Source organism: Cynoglossus semilaevis, chromosome 4 (assembly GCF_000523025.1).
Source record: "Cynoglossus semilaevis isolate Cse_v1.0 chromosome 4, Cse_v1.0, whole genome shotgun sequence".
NCBI lineage: Eukaryota > Metazoa > Chordata > Actinopteri > Pleuronectiformes > Cynoglossidae > Cynoglossus > Cynoglossus semilaevis.
The window spans coordinates 10408200-10433238 of record NC_024310.1 but is presented as its reverse complement, the minus strand read 5'-3'; the positions used below and the strand labels follow the sequence as shown (position 1 = coordinate 10433238).

The following is a 25039-nucleotide window of genomic DNA, read 5'->3' as shown; positions in this document are numbered from 1 at the left end:
TTACATTTGATTAAATGTGGCCCAGGGTCTGAATCAGGAGATATAAAGTAATCCTATGGCCTGATATTTCTCACTGTACTATGTGGGCCATGTCATATGTTGCTAAGCTTTTCAGACCTGTTCATTGTACAGCCTTAAGAGGGCGACAGAGCAGATACAGTATCACTTGTATATAAAGAGATTTAAAATCTTTAAATTCTTTCTTTTAAATCCATTATATTAAGCCTCAAATGTCTGACGTTGACCAACCACAGTACTATGTTCATCTTCAAATGACTGCTGCTGTGTACCACTGTACTGCAAATATGTGACATGCTTCACATTACCTGAGGAAAAATGGGCTACAGATGGTCACTCACTGGCGGTCAAGGAGTCATCAGATGATGTCACAGACAAACTGAGATATATATGTATATGTGTGTGTATATATATATATATATATATATATATATATATATATATATACTGTCTGCCCACTGCCTGGAACTACAGATGATGTCACTGGTTTGTGTGAATATTTTATGCAGTCACATGGTGTGGTAGCTGTAAACACGTTATTGCATTTGAAATATTCTACTTTCTTTTCTTTGTGGAGTTTGTAAATATATGAAGAATTGTTTTTTAGGAAGCCCATAGATCACTGCACACAAGTGGAAAGTGCAACACTTTGACATCTAGGCTATAGTTTTTCCTTTCTCGTATTTTGTTTCCTCAATAGTCATAAACACCCATTGTAATTTGAAAGTACGTGTATGGTAAAAGTGAACACTGATTGAACTTAAAGCTAATGTTTAAGCACATCTTACTTTCTGGTTTACAGAGTATATTTCCTATAGTAAACATTCACAGTGCATACGCTGTCATCATATTTATCCTATTTATTCTAATTTTCCTTTTCCATGCCTTCTGCTATCCTTGTGTTGTTAACATTTTCCTGGTTAGAAGGACAACGCTCTGAAGGTCGGAGTTCCTCCTCCTCCTCCTCCTCCTCAGCAGCCTTCGAGTCTTGACTCTGTTGAGCGTGAGGCTCCTTCTCCGGATCTCCCTCACAGCCTGGATTGATCTTTTCTAACTTGTCCTCTGTCTTTTTACAGAAACCAACCTTGTCTCTGCCTTTGTCCAGACGTCCTGAAAATCCATCCTTTTCTTCTTCCTCCTCCTCCGCTGGACTCTTTAAAACTGCCTCCTCATCCCCATTTTCTATTGGACTGTTCAGTTCACACGGGGACGAGCCCTCATCCTCTCCTGCCGACCTCCTGTGCTGTCTTGTGGGCAGCCGTCTCTTGAAGGAAAGCCTTGCACGAGTCTGGGTGGAGGAGAAAAAAGAAAAAAGGATGCAGTAAAAATCAAATGTGTTGAAAAGCCAGTGCCAGCCAAAAGCCAGATCATTAAAATGTTCGTATACATTATTTTCAGTGCATGAGGAGAAAACCATTAAGAAGTTTAATTGACTGGACTGTATGGCACATGGACCTTCGCCCATAGACGCAGAGGTGTGAAGGGGGGTAAATATACACTTACAGCACCCCCTGCAGTTCACAGTGGGGAAGTGCACACTCTGTTTGTTTTAAGAATATATTTAGATTTATATTATATTTATAGTTGTACAAAACCATTTCACCTCTTTTTATTTGAATAAAGATGTAAACAATAAGCAACCAACAGCTAAATCATTAGCCAAAACCTTTCAGACTTGAATGAATGCCACAGGTAGCTATTTATTAGCCATTAAAAAAAACAAACAAAAAAAAAAACTTCAACTCAAATCTCACAGAATGGCAAAATGGCACCATCGAATAGTTACAAGTTTTTTAGATACATGTGACATATATTATTTTCTTCCCTTTTAGATGCTTTCCCTATAATAAAGCACAGTTACCTCAGTGAATGATGATAATGATGACGATGATGATAAAGATAATGAATCTAGTCTTTTATATCCTCACAATAATAGCATATACAAATATGTACAAATGTGTTTAGCGTGACAGCACTGCACAAATGGCATCTAAAGACAACCGCACTGATGGGATTTAAGACTTAATCCTTCTCCTCCAGATTATCTGAAACCAGATTTAGAGTGAACACCCACAGAGATACATGCGAGCAGCTGCTCAGTTGCTCTGCAAATGACTGAGGAAGACATCTGGTGATGTTGATGATATTTTTTGCAAGATGTGTTTGTTGTTTCTCACCTTGTTGATGCTTGGTAATGGAGTACCCTCCGCCGGGCTCTCAAAGCTGATGGGCTCCTCCTCCTCACTGGTCTGAGGTGCCAGTTGCAGTGTGGGGCTGGGGGACACACAGGGTGAGGTGGGGGTAACTTCACCCAGCTTTGCTTCGGGGTTCTTAGATACGGGCAGCAGAGAAGTGGGGGACAATGACAGGTTAGCCTGCAGAGGGGACAAAAATAATGATTTTATAAGATTTTTTTCTTCTGCCTGATCTGCTGTACATCCTGTATGTGGATAAATTCCTTTTGATAATACGTCCCACTCTACTCTGGACACTTTTGTTAAAACGTTCAGACAACATTGTTATGAGCTACTGCCTCAACAGCATCAACATGTCTTTTTTGAAGTCCATATTTCCATATCCATATCTTTACTTTAAAGCTGAACTGCATTATTATGCTGAGTGAACTATGCTTCCTGAATATGTTCATTTCCATAACCTAACAATGTATAAAAAAACCAGCTTTATCAACTCAAAAAAAAAATCCTTCTATGTGGTGCAAAGAATGTCAAGCATATTATGAAAATTCAATATTTATTTTTACTCTCATTTTCCTTTTCATGAAAAACATTTCTTAAGGAAAAATAATACAATATTATCCACAGTACATAAATGCACAAGACATTTACTCACAGGAATCAGGAAGTTCGATAAATGTAGAAATTATTTTAAATTTACATTTTACTTTCTTTTCCCACATCAGGATCATCAAAACTGACAACACATCATAAAACGTACAGCTATGTTTCCAGCCTACTATATAATTGTTAATAATATATATTAATGTTTTATTGTTTTTTTTAATGCTGTGTCCTTGGGTGACAGAAAGGCACCAATTAAATAAAATGTATTATTATTATTAATTGTAAACATTTATTTTAAGTAAAACACATATAAAACACATGTATAAATTAGCAATAACATTTTCTGTACTGTTCGTTGGTAGACTTCACATTGCATACTACAAACAGTGTCTTTAACTAATACCACATTAAATAATACCTTGTAAAATGTGTTACTAATCAAATCTGCGATACATATAATCCACAAATCCACTCCCCCGTGTCACATATTCCTACCTGCACTGGAGAGAAGAAGAAGAGGGAGAACCTACAGCCCTTTTGTCCCATGGCTGCCAAGCGTGTGGAGCCACCAGTAAAAATGATGGTAATGAGTTAATGCCCCACCAGAGGCAGTGTGGCCCCTGATCCCATTAAATCGTTAATCTGAGCAGATTGTGGCATCAGGACAAACCCGTTCTCGATTTAACTGTTGCACCACTGCAGTTTCAACGTTAGGTGGCAGCAGTACTTTATTATTATTTTTTACCACCGCATTTAAATTCCCTTCTACTGTAAGACGCCACTGGCGAACGCGTGCTGTTGTTACTCCCATGGAACAGTGAAAATATTGATCTACACTGACCTGGAGTTTCTCAATCATGGCCGAGTTCTTCATTTTGATTTTAGTGGGACTCGGCGAGACTGCGGTTTTCTGAAAGAAAACACAGAACACAGAGGACTGTTAAAAAAAAGGACACTGACTAATTTAGTTATTATACATTAATTGATTTCACAACGCAATGTGTAAAATCACATGACAACTCCTTTGTAAGTCATACAGTTCCTGTTCTATCTTTTGATGACAACATAACAACAACATATAGCAACAAAATGGAGTAAATTGACAATAAACCCATTGTAATTAAAGAAAATTCACCACTGCTCTTTAAATGCTACGTGTGACATACACTCCGGTTACTGTGTATTTTGTGTTAACAAAGTCGGGTGGTTGTGCCGCAAGTGATGAAATACATGTATTGTGTAGATATATTTTCGCCGCAATCTGTATGGCATACTTTAAATGCTGGCATTCCGCCATCCACGACAACACCCTGGTCAGTCTTTCTGTAGCTAAAATAATCCCACCTGGCCGATTTAATGCGCTTCTCATGCCATTACCCCCACGTGGCCACACCTCTCCTCTACAGCTTGCAGGGACCAAAAACAAAGCAACACAGGCGGCAACAAGCGGGTGTTGTGTAACATTGTTTTCGTTCCGTGTGAGTTGCGGGTAACTATATTTCCGGCTTGTAATATATTGAGACGTTGCGATAAATTAACCGTTGTGCTAATTATCGTAAATAATTGTAATATCTAGTACAGTTTAAAGGGTATATTTTTATTCACTTGAGGAAATAAATGCCTGTACGATAGTGGATAAGAGAACAACACACTTTAGAAACACTTAGCTTTTACCTTGCTGGTTGTAAAATTATATTTAAAAATGTGGTTTGTCCTAAAGTTGAAAAGGACAAGTAGATATGACCAAAAAAAGATTTTTGTAGAAAGTCTTATGATCATGATGTTAAATTAACTTTAGCAGCGTCTCGTGGATCAGTAAAACAGAACATCATGACTCACATCTGGTTCTTCATTATGGGCTTTTTCATTCTGTATCTTAAGGCAGCATGGGGGTCTTTTTCCAAATGACATCTACAAACACAGTTAAATAAATCTGTTAATGTTTTTATATTGTCCTGCATATGTTAATGAATTCAAAATATGCAGATGACCATGTTTTGGTATGCGTTGCAACTATAAAGAGCCACTTACCTCGTTGGTCATTTTTGGCATTGGTAAAATATGACCTTTGAACCTTCCAGCCAGCTCAGCCACAGACGGCTTGGATGGAGAGTCCTTCTGGAAAACAAACACACATACATGAAATAGTAATTAATTAGGAAGAACTGAATTAAACTTTTTTTTTTATTTGCTTTCCTTTTGATATATTGCAGAGGGTTTTTGAAATTCTTTTAATTCTAAGGGCATTTATCACATAACCTTTTTGGGGCAAAAACAAACAACATATTTCACCTAGAAACACAAGGAATTATCTGGTATTAACAGTTTTTTTAACACAAAAAGCCCAAATTAATGTACTGTATGCCAGAGAGGAATTACTGTCATTCAACTCAAACACACTGACAAGATTTGTTTGAGCCATGTAATCACAGTTTGTCCCATTCCGAACATTTGTGTCATTGTTTTTATCCAGTTTGCAGTCATAAAAGCTGGGATTTGACCACTAGGAAAAAAGGCAGTGTTGTGACTCAAAACATATCCAAAAATACATGTAAATACATAATATGTAAACAAGCCATGTTCAAAAATAAAATATGTTGTCTTTACTCAGTGGTGCAATCACAGATTAGGAAACAAAACCATACAGTGTCTACGCAAACAAAACAAAAACAAAAGAAGTCGACCAGTGTCTTCCTTCCTTAGAGAACCTCATCGTTTCTGCTAAGAATAAAGACAGACTACTTTCATGAGTTTAAACACAGGAAGTGGGCCTCCTCTCTTTTCACAGCTGTTCAACATCAACCCTGCAGCCAGTTCCAGCAGGGACCTGTCCGAGCAGCCTCACGGCGTTATCGCTCTGCTGCTGCCTCACTCTCTATCTTCCCCACTTTTCCCAGGCTGATTGTTTATCAGCTCCTCCTCCACACTACCCTTTGATGACAACTGATTCACTGCATGGATCTGTGGCCTGAGTGATACGTTTGCTCATGGCTACAGACTGGAATGCACCACAGCAGCTATGGGATGAAAAACAACAACAACAACAACAACAACAGAAACCACTTCATGTGTTTCAGGGCTACATGAACAGTTAAACTAAAGACCGGGCTGGTCATTTGGACTACAGTCGTCTTTCAGGTTCACAAGCACAAAAACATTGTTGAACCACGAGGATCAAATGCATCTCTTCAGCTTTTTGGTCAATGTCACCTCCTACATAAAGGGAAACAGGAACAAAGGGAGTCATGTGTGAAAATATAACAGAGAGTCAGCAAAATAGCAGTGAGCACAAACTGGACAAATGGTGTGGGTCACATGTAGATACCCACTGCCCTCAGGTGTCATATAAGCAATTTTATACATCCCAAAAATGAAATGAAACACACCAGGGCATAGCTGGGGTAAGACACAAGGGGGGAGAACAAGACAGGGTACACAGAGACAAAATACTACAAACATTGAACAAATACCATCTTCACCTTATACTTAGTCAGTTTATCAGAGGCTTTTCTGAATAAAGACATAAAATCTTCATTAATGCTTTCATTTATAATTCATTCGACATCTATTCCAAACTGCTGAAAATTACCTCTCTGACATTGATATTGTAAATAAGACTACAGGAAAAGAAGTCTAACTGATACCTTTCATAAAACCCTATAAACAAAGTCATCAAAGTCATAAATGTTGTCTTATAGATTCTCATGACAACAGAATCTTAAATAAGATAAGATGAATATATATACATATATTTATATACATTTATATATATATATATATACTATAAAGTAGTGCCCACATATTTGCCCACAATTGAATCATATTGTGCCATAGAACTACGTTCATTTAATCAGTACCTCAACATACTGTACATATGAGTAAATATATATTTAACGTTTTCAGTGGAGGTAGATCACTTCAGCCTGGTCATTTTAATAGTAGCTCCAAAGCCAAAACAGTGTGAGCATCCCCGGTCTAGTGTGAGTGATACAGACTGACTAGATGGACCGGCTGGTCAAAATCAGGTTCTCATACAGTACATCTGTACCGTACACTACTTAAGGATCTGTAGGGTAGATTCTCTGCTTGTGGTTCTCCCTCTGGTTTTCATGTTTCTTTCATTGACCACCAAGGAGCTTGTGCTTCTACTCACAGATGCCTTTTCTGTCACACTTCCTGGGTATGTGGGCCGAGCCCCTCCCTCTGCACAGTTGCAGCCCAGGGAAAACATGGCTCTCTCATGCTTCACAGATCTGCACATTCCACAGAGTAATCACACACTTTATTTTTTCTTCTTCCTCTCCTCCTTTGCTCATGGTTCTCAACATGACCTCACCTCTTTTCCATCCTCCACCCAAATGTACGTATCTCGGTGATTTCTAGCCCTGTGTGCGTTTTAATCCTCGTCGCTGCACTGTTTTTCCTGAGCTCCTTATCACATCTGTGATAAATAGAAATCAGTGGAGTCCACCCACTCCGCATCATTATTTTGTGACCTCTAATTGTTTAACTCTTTCCTGTCTTTGAATAACAAAGGCCGTCTTTAAGACCAAAACTCCAGCAACAATAGTGCGGGCGGAGGAAGTACGGCTGTGTGGAGCTCAGAACAAAAACAAAATCAAGGTTTTGACGTTTTTCTAGAGTCAAAATTACACACAGGAACACTGCTTACTCAGGTCCTGGAATATAAACATACTGTACTGTAACATACCACTGGTTGTCAACTGGTCTAGCTTCATTCTGATTTTTGTACTTTTAATCACCACTTACAGGTCTTCCTAATGAGAACACAATACAAATGTGATCTATACTGAAACCAGTCAGGCATTTTCTGGTCCACTCTTGTGGATATTCATGTATATAGCTTGGGGCTGAAAAGTAAGTTTTCTACAGCATGCCCACCATCACTTTAATTCATTCAACTGTTCCCAACAGGCTGCACCTGAAGAGCAGCACATGTTTTCTCAGTTACAGCCAGCTGCTGCTGTAAATGTAATGATCTATTCCATTACATCAGACCCAACAAATGAACTTAGTGAAAGCACCCTGACGTTGGCCAGCCATGTAGCCTTTAACAGATCAGAACTAGAACGCAAAACACTTACCAGAATGCAACGTGGACAGGTACACGGTAAAAACAGAAAACCTTAGCTGTGTGGGCTGCACGTTTCTGTTGTTCACACAACTTCTTTCTTTCAACAAAAGCAACAATCCTGCACAAGAGCGCCATCAGGGATCCTGATCTAATCTACACACCCCGTAGAACGTTGAGAGTATTCTGGTATGACTGGTAATTTACTATGTAAATGTGGAATGTGGAACGGGCCTAAAGGAGGCTGGGTTATAATTATAAATTTCACACCAAAGCTTTAGAAACAGTTCTTTCCAGTGAAAGTATTTTAAGCCAAAACACAAACTGTATATAATATTGTTAGAAATAGAGTTTTTTATGATGTCTTTCTTCTTCTGTCTTACTTAAATATATTGGTCATGCTGCATGTTTCAGTGACACGATAGAAAAGAAAGCTATAATTCCCCTGCACCATACAAGGGCCTTCCCTCAGCTATCAGAGCTCAGCTGGGACCCTTGGTAATCTGAAAGAGTGGGAAACTTTGGTCCACTGTGGGGCAGAGCAGAGTAAACGCTATTTCTGGGGCGGGAGGCCTGGGAACTAAAACGCTTCAGAGCTTAGCAGCCAGCCTGGATCACATCTCTGCATGCTCTGTAACCTCTCAGCTCTTGAGAGAGAACGTCTCAGGATACGTCTGACCACATCTGAAAACATACTGTAATCTAGCATATGGAGAGATTAAACATGTCTAAACACGGAAACGGTTAAAAAGAGCTTCCCAAAGCAAAGAGCCTCACCCATGAGACTATTTGAAAAAACACAAGGGCCTAAAGGGTTAAAGCAAGGGAGGAACTGACCTTCGCCTTATCAGTTCCTTGGGATGTGTTTTGCAGCTGTATGTGAATCTGTAGTCAACGCATTTGGTGTGAAAATATGACAAAAGAAATCTTGTTACAGTGATGTGCAAACATAAGGAACACTGAAAACAGAATGACTAAACATGTCAAATCAAGGGAAGACTTATTTCTTTAACATTTGTCAGCACTGAACATACTTGTATCCTCTCATAGAAGAAGAAGTAGAAGAAGTACATGCTAGCATTGTGCAGACATTAGCAGCTTTAGCCTGTGAGGAACCGTAGCACAGTTCAGTTCAGTAAAGAGCCTGTCATGAAGAGTCACAAATGGTAGCTGCTCCTAATACCAGTGACCACCTACAGTACAGCCAAAACAAACGCTAACATGTTTGCACAATGCTAATATGTTACGCAGCTCTGACACTTACTGGGGCTGTTTTCCACTTGCAGTTTTAGTTTAACAGGAATTTAAAAAACTGACTCACTTTAAACAATTGTAAAAATGAAAGAATACTAAGATATTAATTAATTTAATTGAGGGTTGTTTTTTTATGTTGAAAATCAACTCTAAAGAGTCTACATCTCTTGAATATCTACAAAATATGTACGTAAAGACACATTCAGTATCATCCAACTCTGAATTAACCACATTTTTACGTTGCCTTTACTCTCATTTGTACATGACTTCAGTTGCGCGGTTGTCTACTGAATACAGCAGTTCCTCTCTCGCTTTCCTTCTTTCACAAAACTCTCGGAGGTGCACATGACCACAGCTAAAAACACTCCCAGTATTTTTGTTTCCAGTGTCACAGATGAGACACAGGGTCTACTGTACGATTCAGGAAATGGAAGACACAGACAAACAGATCACACACACAAAGCCAGAGCTTGTCTTATTTCCCTGTGAGTTCCATTTCCAGAGTCAGATGCAGAAGGGAACCACATGATAACATTCTCAGGAAACCCCAACATAAGGTTTCAGTATGATGTAACGGTGGGAGAGCTGCGGGACACGTCCCATTAGCTGTCACAGTTGAAGGCCCAGTGCTGCTAAATGAAGTACTTACTGTACTGCAGTAAGATAAATGAAGTACAGTGAAACAGTATTTTGTTCATACAGGAAACCAATTAAAATAATTAGATAAGCACAACTGGATAAAGAATAAAACTATAAATAGGAATGACAATTTCATCCATCCTTACCGGTGCTGAGGAGTCGTGATTATGCAATGTTCGCTTTGCTTTCTCACAAATGGTTGTCTCCGAAATACTGTCGCCGACCAACTGCTTTTCGCTGATCCAAAACAGAAGCAACTTTTCCACTTGTCTGAGGTTTTTGCTTGGTGATCACAACCACTTCTTACGCAACCTTTGCTTCTTCTATTTCTTCCTTTTTTCTAAGTGTTGGTATAAATTGACAACTTTGCTAAGCCATACCGTAAAGCCGGATCTGAAACATGAGCACCATTCTCATGCTTTCGTACAATCTTTCTTCACTTCTTTTGCTGTTCTCACTATTTTTATTTCTGCCTTTTACTAGCATTTTTTAGGTGACATGGTGATATTGTTGCCTTGTTTGAGTTTTGGTACAAACTGGGCAATTTGTTTGAAAAGGTTCCACTGTACACACAGTGGTAAAGATAAATGAAGTACACAGAGCGCAGCGTCGTAGCAGCCCATTGTTCACTTCATCTGACTGCAGACTTGTTGTGTTTGTCTCAGTCAGCAGGTTCTGCCAAGGGGAAAACCACCACGACGGAGCGCAGTTTCCCTTTCGCCTGCACTTGTTAAGTGGAAGGAGTGCCGACAGGCACTTTACCACTCGCTGCCTTTCCAGGAAAACATGATGTGTGTTTGGAGCTGGCCTACTCTGAATATCTCACTTTTCCACTACTCACACTGGCGCTCGTTTTTTCTGTGTTTTCGTGTGTTGTGGATGTGGATGGGCAGAAGTGGACGGGAAAGGGCCTCAATCAGAGGGATGAGGTAACTAGGACACACTTAGTGAAGACTGCCAATGCCTCATAGGAAATGAGAGTCACAGCACACCATTCCGTGACCACAGTGTAGGGTGGGGACAAATTGAACAAGTACTAAGAGAGAGAGGACAAAAATACAGAATAACTCTGGACAAAATGTTTCATTTTTAGAGCAGTTTGCTGAAGTTAATAGATGGATTATGGATCTCTAAAGGTGTTGGACCAATCATGTGTAGTTTAAAGAATTCATTTTTGCCAGAAGCTTCACAAATATTCCAACCAATCCTCTACTGGGACTCATTCATGCGGGTTCAGTTCCTGGCCAATCAACAAATATTTTCACGGATTTTCCCCAGCGTTGGATCAATAAAGTCGTATCTTATGTCATGGGATCAAAATAACAAATTTGTGTGGTTAGTGCGAATAGTAACTCCACGTGTTTGACTCAAAGATGCATAACATTAGGATTGGCATCTGTTTGGCATTTTCCGTGGGGTTCTGGAATCCTCATCCAGTTGGCTCTAGGGGGAGGGGCAGACGAGGGGTAACATCATTCTACCACAGGACTGTGACACTGCTGCGGTGCAGAGACCGAGGGTTTCAATGTCATATGGTTTGGCAATCACCCATTCATCTACAGTCAGAGGGGCCACTGCTGCCACCGTCAGTTCACTGGAGGACCACGTCAGGGTTCAAGTCTATATTAGGACAAAGACACCCTTAATTTCCCAAAGGGGACTCCTGAGGGATTAGTTCAATTCTATCTATCTATCTAGTTCTTCTCACATTTTTTTTTGTTTAAAAACGACCATGTGAATTCTTTAATGATTGACACCAAACATATTTGTAAGTATTCTTGTTCTGCTCATGTGTCCGGTATTCAACGTTGAAAGTGAATGACGTGTGTATTCTGGTTCTAGTGACCTCATGATCTGCTGTGGTTTCTACCTCGCTTATCTTTGTGCCACACACAACCAAAAGGCTGTGTGTAAAAGGAGATGTGGTAAAAAAAAAAAAAACAACAACAAAAAAACCTCAAGCCAATATTCAGCTCACATGCATGTAGTTCGAGGGCTTCTAATACAGTAGTCACATACAAACATATATATATACATTACTATGGAATAGTATAGAAAACACCCTGTGGTGAGAATACTACAGTATTTTGGCTTGTGGTCAAATCAAATCATTTAAAGTAGAAAATACACACAAGTTGTTTTTTTATTCATCAGCCAGTCCGGTTATTTAAGGTCTCAGAAAAGTGGTCTTGACTGGACTGGCTCTACAGTTCTGAATGTTGAGAACTGTTTAATCTTCAGTTCTGAACTCCATGAACCACAACACACTGAGGCGTTCACTGTTTCATAACAGGACCACACAGAGATGCAAAACATCCACGTCACACTCACACCCTTTAAGAGTGTTCAATTAAACCAATTCCCAATTTGCACGTCTTTGGGTACTAGGAGAACACACACACACACAGAGTACTTAGAGTAAACCCATTCTCTCACATGTACAACTTTACACAGAAAGACTTTTTTCTTCTCCTGTTTATCCACCCTTCCATATGGTTCCTTATATAGCAGTTGATAGAGAAAATATTTATTTCCAGCAACGGTAGTAAAGAATAACAACGTTTGGAAAAGAACGCCCATTCCGCAGCTTTATGAAGCATTTGATTGGTCGTTAAGGTACAAACAGCCTCCAGAGCCAGGTTCCAGCACAACTACTAAAGACAGGTGATAAAACAAAGCGTTTTACTTTCGCACATGATGTAATGAGCGAACATAAACTTTGATCAAGTGTGTTATAAATATACGTATATCACCCATTTTATTACAATTTAAACCTGTTCTCTGTTCAGAGACTCATGATGAGGTTTACAGCTGATTTCAGTTCAGAGAACATTCAGCTAATTTTCAGCATTTGTCCTTTGTCTCTTCGACACCTGACATTGGTCCAATAATATATGACAACTGATCAAGCCTCCTTCAGTGACCAGTTATGACAAATGACGAAACGGCAGTGAAAATGTCAGGAAAATCTGGTCTGTTTTCAAAAGAGACCTCACAAAAAATATTTTTTAGTTTTTAAAAACATTTGTAAAAGGATTTCAGAGAGGAGCGAGAGACGATCCCACCAATTTGACCTGGAATTTGACCTTGAATTAGATTATTTGATTCTTCTTCCATTTTTTTTTTTTTTTTTTTTTTGCTTTTGTAGGACGATAACTAAATCTTATTTGATTTTTTATTGACTTTTGTTTCTACTTGACCTCCTCTGTGTCTTCTTTGTCTATCCTGGCTTTTTGAATCTAGTGTCTAGGGTCATGGTAACCAACACCGGCAGCCATGGGAGACGCCATTAGGGACATGTGGTTCCTCTGGGAATCAAACCCAGGACTCTGTGCTCTCTGCTTGCAAGGCAGGTATGGAACCACTAACGATTGAAAGGTTGTCCAATCAGCCACAAATATCATTTCAACCAATCAAGCCATTAATCCTGTTGAGGACGAGAGCTTCATCGAAAGAAAACAACTTGCAAAGTGCATTTAACATGTACATACACAGTGGTCTAACATGAATAAAAACTCCACGTGTTTTATCTCTGATTCTCAGGAGACAGAACAGCTGACGTGTCAGAAACACCTGACATGGCTGCAGAGAAAAGCTGTGCACACAAACTGAAAGTACAAGTAGGATCTTGAATGTCTCAAGTCACATGAGATGCTGGAAACATGTGAGATCTCAGAGTTCGTTATTTCTGCAGAGAGTTTTTGTAAAGTCACAACAATGACTAAAATGACGTTGTTTTACAAAATGAACATTTTCATATGTATGTATTTATGTTTATCGTTTATCATCTAAAAGTAGTAGGTTAAAAAACCTACCTACTACTATTTTTGGAAACATTCTGTTCCACCTTCTAAGTAACAAAAACAAAAAACAGCCCATCATTCTCCTCTGTCACCCTCTCTCCAAAGCTGCACTATAACTGAGCTTCTCATAGATAACATATCTCTAGTGTCCAGTTGATAACTCCCATGCGGCCCATAGATGCAAAATTGTAAGGTCTATTTTTTGCAGCCCTCTAGGTGACGCTAGTGGCCCAAGTTTGGGCTCTATGGTTAAGAATTGCTGCTCAAGAAAACAATCATGTTTCTGATGACCTTTGTCATGTGACCTTTTTGCTGATGTGTTTCACTGGTGTGAATGGATGGCTAGGTTTACGTCTTAGAAAACCGTATCTTCTACTGCTCTCCTTTGATAACGTCTGTCTGCTACACTGTGTTCTTTACTTCACTGTGGATTACAGGATAAACGCACACATCATAGGGCTGGATTAGCTAATCCCACATACTCCCTCCTCGAGCTGTGGTGCTGCAGAAGCACCTCCACCCAAAACACACACAGACTCCACAGTGCAAATCCTCAGGTGCATGTGCACCCCCCACCCCCGCGGCTAGCATCGCCACACACATGCACAATGTTCCAGTTTGTCACGACGACAGCTCATTCCCAAACACAGAGTACAAACATGTTCCTCTCAGTTCTGTCGAAGGGTTAATCAATATTTGTCCCTCCACCCTGAAGCACACGGAGCAGCGCTGGTGTGTGACGTCACCACAGGGTGATGGTGGGAGGTTCAAATGACAAACGGTGACACACTTGACTTTCAGAACCAGTTACTGTAAATGTTGGTTCAAACACAGAACACACAGCAATATTTACAGTGTGATCCCGTGGAACCAAAAACAACTAACATCCTGTCAGGAGACACAGGGTCAAAAAGGAAGTGAGATCTTGGAGACCCTTAAACCTGAAATGACACGATGGACTGAGGGCTCATCAGTCACTCACAGCAGCAGATTGAATCAATAGACCAATGAAAATATCTATATACTCTATAAAGAAAGACCATCAGTTATTGAACATCTTGCTGTAAGGCAAGAACAGTAACCACCATTCCACCACGTGACCCCGTTCTATTTACACCAGACGGACTTTTTTTTTTTTTTTTCCAATGAAACCTGAACTCGTGAGATCAGGGCAGGGTTCTGCACAGCTTTAACCAGAATGATTGAAGACTCAGCCAACAGCAGCTTTCACACCGTCAGGTTAAGAACTGTCAGACTAAACAGTTTCACCTCCGGGAAAAAAACAAAACAACAACAACTCTTCCTTGTAGAGTTTGGACTGGAACAACCATCATATTTAAGAGTCTTTGAACTCAAACATCTGAACATTGAGAGTTTGATATGAAGGTTTTTAAATATGGTTCAGTTTCTACTGATGGAGAACTTTGACATTTCTGTTCCAATGTGACGGAAGTCAACACAACAAAAGTTTTGAGAGATGCTTTGTCAGCTCCACTTCCTGTCTCTGTCAGGATGGTGACTTGTTATGAAACAGCCAGTGTGTGTGTGTGTGTGTGTGTGTGTGTGTGTGTCTGTCTGTGTGTTATCTCAGTTTTAGCAGCTTAACTCTTTAGCCACTGAAAACATTTTCAGGGAGATATTATCAAACTAAATTTCACTGAAAGAGAGTTCAGAGTTATCCGTTATTTTTCTCCTCTTTTTTTGAATACTGTGAGGTTTTGGATCATTTTAAAACATTTTGGACTAAATCCCATGTTGGATTTTGACACTTTAAATACTTCTTAACCTGCACGATGAAAAGAAATGCTACTTTTTAATGACTAATGCAAATTTTGACAAAGTTATGTTTGATTTTGCAAACTACTGCTTAGCTATGTTTTGAAGACTATTAAATAGTCATTATTTTCTTCTATTTAGTTTTGCTAACTTTTTCTCTTACGTTTTTTATTTACTAGCCAACTGTTTCCTTTAGTTGAAGTCCTTTGTAGTTAACTTCTAGATGTTCTTTATCATTGTAATGTATCATATTTATTACATTACGTTATTTATTCTTCACCTATTTCATCGTGTGTAAACCACGTGTTAGTGTTAAAAGATATAGGCTTTTATATATTGATATATTTTATAAATCACATGTCACTTTTCTATGTATAATGGAGTAAAGGACCGATTAAGTAATTACATAATACGTTTGATAGACATGTTTCGTATAATTTACATTGGACAGGAGACATAGTTCTATAGTTCTACATATATACACACACACTCACTCTATTTCAATATGGCGTCATGTATTTCATTGCAGACCAACAATGACAATAATGACAAAAACATTGTCGTTTCAGTGAATAAAAATTACCTCCATCCTGGTAAATGTGCCACAGATGGTCCCCTCCTGATTTTCTCCTTCTCTCTCTCCCTCTCTCTCTGTGTTTTTTCTCTGCTGGTGGAGCAAACTGCCTGCTTCTTATGGGTGAACAGTGAAGAAGTCAGTGTTTATATCTGGAGCCAAATCAGCCTCATGCACAGAGAGAGGAGGAGGAGCAGGAGGAGGAGCAGGAGCAGCTGACAGCAGTTTCATGTGCAGAGTTTCTTGAACGTTGCCTTCGACCAGAACTGTGTTTTACTGGCCATTTGGCAACTTTAATATGTATTTTAAGTAAAAAATCTGTAACAATAAATGACATAACTTTTTTTTTTACATGTAATAATGTAATATTTAATTGCAGCCATTAGGGACGAAGATTTCCTCTTCGAAAATCACAATATCTTTCAAGTTTTGAACTTCAGTCCTGATCCTAAAAGTTAAAATTAATCAAATATCTGGTGCATGAAGTTACCAGTTTACTCATACTTTATTAAAGTAATTGATACTCAATCAATACTCATGAGTATCCATACTTTTCAACTCTCAGTTTAATAAAAGACCTTCAGGACCTGTTTGACATTCAAAGTCACAACGCCATCAAATCTTATCTGCGCAAACCACTGTTTGAGTTGCTGCCACCTAGTGACTGGAGGCTTGTTTATCATTTAAGTATTCCAGCAGTGACACTTCTGTCCAACGTCTTCCAATGCCATATTGCATTGGAAGCCTCTCACGCCCCCGTTCCTCCCACCCGGCATCTCTTTGAACCCCCAGGGGGCCCCGCCCCACTATTTGACAAGTGCTGAGTTGGATGGATGTGCAGACACAAACACATATGCAGTAACAGTTCAGTGCTTTCATGTCTACATGGACCACAACCATGGAGGAACATTTACATCAACTTGTTGAATTTACTTTTATTATAAAGAATAAAGAAGCAACAACCCTGAATTGGCCTAATATTATCATTAGCTGCCAGTTACTGTAAGGAAAGAGAGACACTCACCGTTATGATTTGTGAAATGGAACTAAAGGTCAATTCTCCAAAGTATAAACTTCCTGTGTTAATGTGACTCTTTCTCCTACATTTATGGTCAAAACATCATTGACAACATCTGGTCACCGTCACACAAACACATTTGTTTTCTTCCAGTCCGTAGTGACCAATTACACTGGTACAAAACAAATCAATAATTAAACAGTGAATAAAGATTTGAGCCAAAAATCAATGTTCGTGAACACGAGGAGAACAATCGTCTTTGTATCACGATCTTTAGCATCTGTTTCTTCTTCCGTCTGTTTTCTTCAGATGTCACCACAGCTAATGATCTGCCTTCATCTCACCCTGTCTGATGTCACAGCTGACTGAGACCGTCAGGCCTTTAGACTTTTCCCTCAAGTCCATATTGATCTTGTCCATCATAACAGTGGAAATCTTCAGATTATATTAAACTATGTCTCCCTCCTCTGGTTTAATATCAATAATACAGAGAGGGAGAGTTTTCAGCACTCCAGTAACTATGACTGATAGGCCACACACACAATACTTTTAACTGGTAAAGTGTGTTTTCTGAAGCTGGCTCCAGCCAAAAAAAACAGATGAAGGCGCAACGGAGCCATGGTTTTCCACCTTTGTGAAGTCCAACCAGTGTTTAGATCAGTGTTTCCCAAACTTTTTTTTCTGGGGATCCAGATATTAAAAATCACAAACCTTCGCCACCCAAGTCAATAAACATTATTCGTAAACTCCTGAGAAACATGATGCGAGACGACCCAAAATAAATATTTTGCGACCCACCTGAGGGTCGCGACCCAGTCTTTGGGAAACAATGGTTTAGAGGACGACTCAGACAACAGTTAAACAGAAGCTAAGAGTCAAGAAAACTTTGTTACCTGGTTCTGAGGACAGTAGACTGACAGTGTATAGGACAGGGGTGAATAGGTAGACCTCATGGACTATGTACAGTACATAATCAGGACGTGTGTACCAAAGTACCAAGTAGCTGTTAGTATTACTTAATACCTTCAAAGTAGTTCTTGTTACTCTTTGTTGGTGCAGCAGGCACGACCCAAACGCAGCACTAGAGAGCCGTCGATCAAGTTTATTCGACATCAAAATAACAGAAACTCACTGGATACAGGACCAGGCAGGAACTAGGGTATATAGACACAAGACACCAGGTGACACCAGTGAGACTAATGAACAGAGACACAGGTGAGTGTGATGACGCTGATCAACACCACACACACACAGGAAGAAGGGGAGACAGACAGACCTCACAGTCTCCATACCAACCACAGAAACTACATCGTGAAAATACACCGTTAGAGAACACAGTGTTTGGCATTTGAATCAGTCCATGAACCTGTTGTTCAATATGAAGCTCTTATTTTCTGCAGTGTGGAGGTGTTGAAAAAGACCTCTAGCAGTAAATGGAGTCTGTATGTGTCATCCAAGGACGACAGAAAATTGAACGAGTCGAAATGTTAAGTGCTATAAAAAAATGTATCTCCATCCCTTTACTAGAGATTTCAGATAAATGAACCAGTATTTTCAGCTTCAAGGAACGTCAAAAATGTTGTGTCTTCATTCGTGTATTAGATGGACAAGAAAGGACAAGTTTCCAAAATATCTAGCACTGCTTTCACAGTATGTGAGGAGCCACCGCTCCAGCTGACCCTGATGTTCTGATCTTGATTTCTCTGACCTGAAGAAGAAAGCATTTCCAGCAGGTAGAGATCAGAGGGAAACTTGGACAAAAGTTCATTATTCTGCTCAGACTTCTTGTCACGACTGCAGGGTTCCTGATGAGAATCAGTTTGTTTGTCAGACCTGAAGCAACGAGATCTGATATCACATCAGACTGCACAGTACTGTGAGGAACAAAGAAGCCCAGAGTCGTGTACTGTGCTCTTCTTCACATCTTCTCCACAACCTGGTGAACACCGACAGGAGCTTTTACAACCACGCTGCTCAACAGAGCCACACAGGAAATCTTTACTTCCTGTTGCAATCAAAACATACAATTCAGAACTCTGAGTATTGTGTAATCGGTGTATACTGTGTACACTGTACTAAACATTAACCAAGGATCAGATGAACAGCTGCAAAAAAATCACTGCTGCTGTTCTTCCATATCTATTAGCTGTAGATTTATTCTTCAGCTGCTATTGATTTATTGAATTGCATTTTTACTTCCTTAGGAAACGTTGTAAATTCCATCAAGCGTTTGTTTGTAGTGCAGAGGAAATGTGTACTTTACTGTAAGAAAAACACACAACTTTGTGGACATTATCATGTCCAAAACCTAACCTCAACTACATGTATTAATGAGGCCTATCCATATAACTGAAAGTCTAGTGGGCAACTGTTCAGTAGTGACACTCTGTGGTGGCATGCAGTATCACATAATAGAAATGTAATAGAGTATTAGAGCTACTATTCTAATGACCAGGCTTGACTTTTTATGTCAATTCACTGATTACATGTATGTATCTCCACGACACAATATGATTAAATCCTCATAGTATGTGGTCATTGCTACACACTACAATAAAAAATATATAATATATATAATATAATTTATATATTGTTTATATTTGAATTGAAATGCTCATCTACAACCAGAACCATCGCTTATATTTTGTAATGATGCTCTAACACTAATGTCACCTTCTACAGTGGCCACATAGGAAAACGTAATTTTCTCTATATACATTTTCAGTTTTAAAAATCAAAGACAGATGTCACACCATGTGACACAGTGTCAACATCATGCAGGAGGAGGCATTAACATGACACAGAGCTCCATCACTGGTGACGTCCTCTTTCCTCCCTCCTACTTGAGATGCACTCAGAGCAGCCATTGTTTTTCAATGTGCTTATGCAGGGACGTCATCTGTCCGTGTGAATCTAACTCAGAGCCAAGGTAATGAAATAACCAGGTCAGGTTATATGTGATGGTCGGCACGTATGCAGCCCCACTCTAGGGCCCAGGTGGCCTATGTTACGGGGGGGGGGGGGGGGGGGGGGCATTGAAGAGCCATGTAAATAAACAAAAGTCTGTGCAAATGTGGGCTGCTATTCAATTTATAATTTTAAAATAATGTATAAAACAACTGCACAAAGCCGACCATTGTCCTCAGTGTATCTTCATCCTGAAATGAGGACATTTTTCCATTTGAAATGATTATATAAAAATATCTAGAAAAGTATCATAAAAATGCAGCTTAATAGAGTTGTTGGGGTTTTAGTCTTTACATCTTAATGGTGGCTTCTCAACGCCTTGGAAATTTCTTTCAAAACTTTGTCGTGGTCGTCAACAATATCAGTCTGTGGAGAGTCTCACACACACCATCTGGCAATTTCGTCAAAAGCTTTTTTTTTAAGTTGTTATGTTTATGTATATCAACTATGAATAATAAAAAGACAGAGGGTTGAATTAATGGATATGTATACACACACAAAGGCACCACATACACACACACACATTTATTTATTTATTCACTTTATGGCCTGCAGTACGCATCACAAAGTTTTCTGTCATCCGTGTTTCAGATTATGCCCTAATTATTCAAGGCCATTAAATATAAAATAAAATAAAGTCCACTAATGATAACCTGGTAATGGCCGACAGGAGGAAATACGGTTCTGCCAGAACCAGGCTTAGATCCCACTATTAACCATGATGGTTCTAAATATGAATCTAATCTAAAGGACACTAGAAAACCCAGTATCAGATCTGTACTTCTAAAAACTATCACCTTTTGCTAAGAATATTTTCCTCTTGATTCACACCAACACTTACAGATTAATGGCTGCTGTTCATTATATATCAAATCAATTTAAATCACATGACACCAAAAATCTACCACAGCAGAAAACAGTTGACATGTACAGTAGCCCTGCAGTTTAACAGGTGTTCATAGAACATTATGGTCTTGTCTATTCCTCAGGACTAACAGATATTTAAATCTAAAAGTAACTACTCACATTTCAGACCGCTAAAGGTTTAGAACGTCAGAACAGGAAGGTGCTAAGTGTTGTCGTGGTGTTAAATGTTAATTATAGACCACAGTAAAATGGAAAAATTTGATATTTAAGCTATTTTATCAACATCGACTATGATATATATTTTTTTAAATGTTTCATAGAGAATGTAGCATTTAAAAAAATCTAATTAAACTAGTTCCTGTTATTGTTCATCTTTTCTTTCCATTGTAGTTCTGTTCTGCTCTAAAACTGTCAAAAACATATTCCTCACGTCTGTGTAGCTGTAAAATGTAAAACTGAAGTGAACTCATGTGCGTGATGTCACAGAGAACCGACGTGTCACACCACACTCATGCTCTCAGTTAGGGTGGAGATGTGCTCCGTCAGTTGTCTCTGGCCTCCGCCCCCGGTGCTGCGTGCTTGTCTTGGCCGCCGGTGCAGCAGGTAGAGACGTTTGGCTGCAGCTCTGTACTTTCGGGACATGAGGTTGTAGACGACGGGGTTGATGGAGGCGCTGAGGTAGCAGAGCACCATGGAGGCCATGTTGAAATTCTGGCTCAGCATGGCGGTTTCATAGTCCTCCACCTGGGCGAAGAGGTTCCTGCCAATGTGATATGGGAGCCAACAGATGATGAAGACCAAGACCACCACCACTAGAAGAGAAGGGGGAGAAGCAGTGGTGATGAGTTTAATTCAGGAAATATTAATGCATTTAAAAATAGTGTTTGAATCATAGACTTCGGCTGGTGGTCGGTGAAAGTCATTTCTCATGTTGAATTTTCACTGTATTTATAGACTACAGAGTAACACTACGCATTAAAACAACACAAAACCTAGTACCTGACTACTGTTAGGCGTTTATGGAAGAGTAGACATGGATGAATATAGACACTGAAGCCTGCTGTCAGTCAATGTTCTTCAACGTTGGCTCATTGCGACCATAACAAATATTTATTGTACACAGTTAATCCGTTCATTTTCTCTGGCTTAATCCTGTCTGGAGTCAATACACAGTTAATCCGTTCATTTTCTCTGTCTTAATCCTGTCTGGAGTCAATGGAAGAACTGGAGACAATCCTAGCAATTTAAAGGAACCTAATCCCTAATCTGTGGAAGACCCACACACACAGACGCGGTCAGCCCACCACCGTGTAGCTTATTGTTATGAGACTTGAAGTAGAAAACTAAGTGTTTTGAATCTGTGGGGTGGAACAGGAAGATAGTGTCTGCCGTTCTGACAGGTACGGCCAACCAGCAAAACATGAGAAATTGCCGTCCAAAGTTCGTGTGTGACCCAGGGTCACACCCACAGTCGTTACAGAGGCGACCTACTAACTGTGTATCAAGACTTCAGCAAGACAATTGAAATCAGTACAGCTGTTGATGTACTGTAAATATATACAGTATGTAAGTTAATATTGCAGTACATTGTACAGTCCACACGGAAAAACATGCACATATACTGTTTACACACATGTGCAGTTTATAGCTTTATTCCCAATGATGAAGTTGAGAGGTTTTTATAGTGTATGAACAGTACTGTGTACTGTGTACTGTGTACTGTGTACTGTGTACTGTGTACATGTACAAATGGCTGTAAAAGCCTAGTTCAACACATGACATGAAACTGGACTAAATCAGTAGCTACAGTAATTTACAACACAAAGGTGTGTGTCGTAGATTTCAACAGGCGTTTTCATCATGTACTGCCTCCGGTGGACTCAACAATCATTACACACCAGCCGTAGAGTATACTGTAGCGGTGCCTCTGCACAGCCGTAATTAATGTTGATTTATGGAGGCATCTGGAGACAAGCCAATTTCAGATTCAAGCAACAGTTACATGGAGGTGTGTCTCCATGATTTGCTAAGAACATCATTAATATGACAAAACGGCTCATTCACCAACATTAATAATGATGCTGTCTGTTCTTGTAGCTGTGAATGCCAGAGCTGAAAATGACAAACATGAGTAAGAGCCACAGCAGGACACGTCAACAGTACTGACACAACAGTCAGTGTATAGACTCTATATCTGTATATATATACACACACACATTATATATATGTATAAATATATATATATATAAAAGTTAGCTTGTCCTGTTATAGACTGACCAGTGGGTGACTGCCTCTAACCCAGTATTTGCCCAGTGAGTTTGAATGGCTCTGGTTGGATATCATTTGAAGGTAACAACTCTGATTCACTCACACAGTATCTTGACCGTTTGTCTGTGTGACCTCTCTCTGGCCAGGGCGCAGTGTCCCTGCAGGTCGTTTTTGCTCTTCCACAGTTTGCAGCCGATGGAGCCGTAGAGGAAGATGAGGCAGAGCATGGGGCAGAAGAAGTAGGTGGTGGAGACCCAGAGCATGATGTGCAGCTGCCCGGAGCTGATGGCGTAGCTGGTGTGCTTACACTGACCTGTGTTGAAGTCCGGGTGTGTGTCGTTGTCGTACTCCACCCCGACCAGGAAAAGAGTGGGGGCGGCAGAAACCAGGGCGAACACCCACAGGGCCAGGATGATGTACTGCACCCTGCGCCGGGTCACCATCACTTTGCTTTTGAGAGGGAAGCTAATGGCCAGGTAGCGCTCGATGCTAAGGGCCGTGATGTGGAGGATGGTCGCGGAGGTGCAGCCCTCAAAGATGTAGTGGTAGAAGCGGCACACGGCCTCGCCGAACAGCCAGGGCACGTACTTCCACAGGCGATAGAGGTCAAAGGGCAGGCAGAGAAAGATGACCAGGTCAGACACTGCCATGCTGGACAGGTAGAGGTTGGTGGTGGTCTTCATGTCCTTGAAATGCTGGATGATGAGAATGGTCAGGGTGTTTCCCGTCACTCCGACAATCAAGATGAGAATGCAAATGATGGTGACGGGGATGAGGGTGGAGGTGGGGAACAGGGAGCCCTCGTAGTGGTGGTCATCTATGTTGAAGTGCTCCATGACCTCTGTGCCACCTGCATCCATATCCACCTGTGGTCTTGTCCAGGGCATGAGTGCAGCTACAGCAATTTATGAAATCAGTTCCAAAGAGGCGGCTGGAAGGAGAGAGAGGTGAGATCGTGAAGACGGACACTTTGCTAACACCATCTGTCACCTTCAAATAATCTGGTTTGACCAGCAGGGTCAATAAGACACTGTCAATAAGAATAAGAAAAGAAAATATGTCTCAGAATAAGGATAAAAATAAGAATGAGAAATAACAACAACAAATAGAAAAAAAATAATTATAAGAAATAAAATAACTTTTTTACGTCGCACAATGAGGAATCATGCACAGAATAACAAAAGCAAAAAGTGTTGGTTTTTTTTTGTTTGTTTTGTTTTTTAGTAGAAGCTGGAGTTATCACACTCTGTGAAAACGTGGATTGACAGCTTTAATTTAAATCTTGACATTTCTGTGGCTGTCACAGCACAGACATCACTGACTGTGAAAGTACAATTTTTAAAACATCGACAATTAATGTTGAGTCAAGCTAAAAGTTCAAAACCAGAAATTGTAAAAGTTTCCTTACCTGTGAAGCTGAGCTGAAATTCTTTTCTCCAGAATCGTAACTTTTCCCAGGCGTCTGTGCGTTGACGGCAAACTGCAGCAGCAGCAGCAGCAGCAGACATGAGGTGATAGAGATGGTCTCTGCTAAACTGCCAGTGGAGCTGTGGTGGGGGGTGAAGACAGGACCACCTCCTACTCCTCCTCAGCATCCTGGGGAGTCACTGGGTGAGGCCGTCTGCTCTGGGTGTGAATGTGAGGGAGTCACCACATAATCAAATAAAGAGCGAATGGATGACAGAAAGTGAAGGGTGTAACATTGGAGGGGAGAGCCACCTTCATCACACTCACTTCTGAGCCGCTGGTCTCCGAGGATGAAGGGCAGATTTACATCACAAACACGAGCGCTGATCTGTTATATGCGCGGGAGAAGCACGACTCCACCGACCAACGGACGCATCAATCACTTCAATCCCGGCCGGTTCGCCCGGCGACTGGTGAAAAACGAGTTGTGTGTTTGCTCTGTCTCCGTGCGCCACCTTCATCACTCCTCACTCCCACAGGCTCTTCCTCCTCACC

The 25039-nt window shown here is 40.2% G+C and overlaps 2 protein-coding genes across 5 annotated transcripts; both read right to left on the bottom strand.

Annotated features, from left to right (window-relative positions):
* Positions 1-505: 505 nt before the first annotated feature.
* LOC103378032 (capZ-interacting protein) lies at positions 506-16120 on the bottom strand. Of its 4 annotated transcripts, none has more exons than XM_008309077.2 (6): positions 15967-16120; positions 4851-4937; positions 4659-4730; positions 3661-3729; positions 2196-2393; positions 506-1306 (listed from the first exon to the last, which is right to left on the bottom strand). In XM_008309077.2, exons 1-6 carry the CDS (start codon positions 15970-15972, stop codon positions 884-886), a joined length of 855 nt encoding a protein of 284 aa, XP_008307299.1. In that variant the 5' UTR covers positions 15973-16120; the 3' UTR covers positions 506-883. The 4 variants fall into 4 exon arrangements, with proteins under 4 accessions (XP_008307299.1, XP_008307298.1, XP_024910836.1 ...); XM_008309076.3 differs by lacking the exon at positions 15967-16120 and adding an exon at positions 6299-6417; XM_025055068.1 differs by lacking the exon at positions 4659-4730.
* A 4374-nt stretch (positions 16121-20494) lies between these two features.
* On the bottom strand, positions 20495-24272 carry mlnr (motilin receptor). The gene is made up of 2 exons (XM_008309095.2): positions 23181-24272; positions 20495-21621 (listed from the first exon to the last, which is right to left on the bottom strand). Exons 1-2 carry the CDS (start codon positions 23962-23964, stop codon positions 21308-21310), a joined length of 1098 nt encoding a protein of 365 aa, XP_008307317.1. The 5' UTR covers positions 23965-24272; the 3' UTR covers positions 20495-21307.
* Between the last annotated feature and the right edge of the window lie 767 nt (positions 24273-25039).

Bases quoted from the DNA above. Each gene is read 5' to 3' on its own strand.
- LOC103378032 (XM_008309076.3), bottom strand. From the start codon at position 6,343: ATGTCTTTATTCAGAAAAGCCTCTGATAAACTGACTAAGTATAAG. The intron at 3,730-4,658 runs GTGAGTCATGAT...GTTTTCTTTCAG, and splicing joins CCCATAATGAAGAACCAGAT to AAAACCGCAGTCTCGCCGAG. The intron at 1,307-2,195 runs GTGAGAAACAAC...TCCTCCACCCAG, and splicing joins CATTACCAAGCATCAACAAG to ACTCGTGCAAGGCTTTCCTT.
- mlnr (XM_008309095.2), bottom strand. From the start codon at position 23,964: ATGCCCTGGACAAGACCACAGGTGGATATGGATGCAGGTGGCACAGAG. The intron at 21,622-23,180 runs GTGAGTGAATCA...CTTCTCTTCTAG, and splicing joins ACAAACGGTCAAGATACTGT to TGGTGGTGGTCTTGGTCTTC.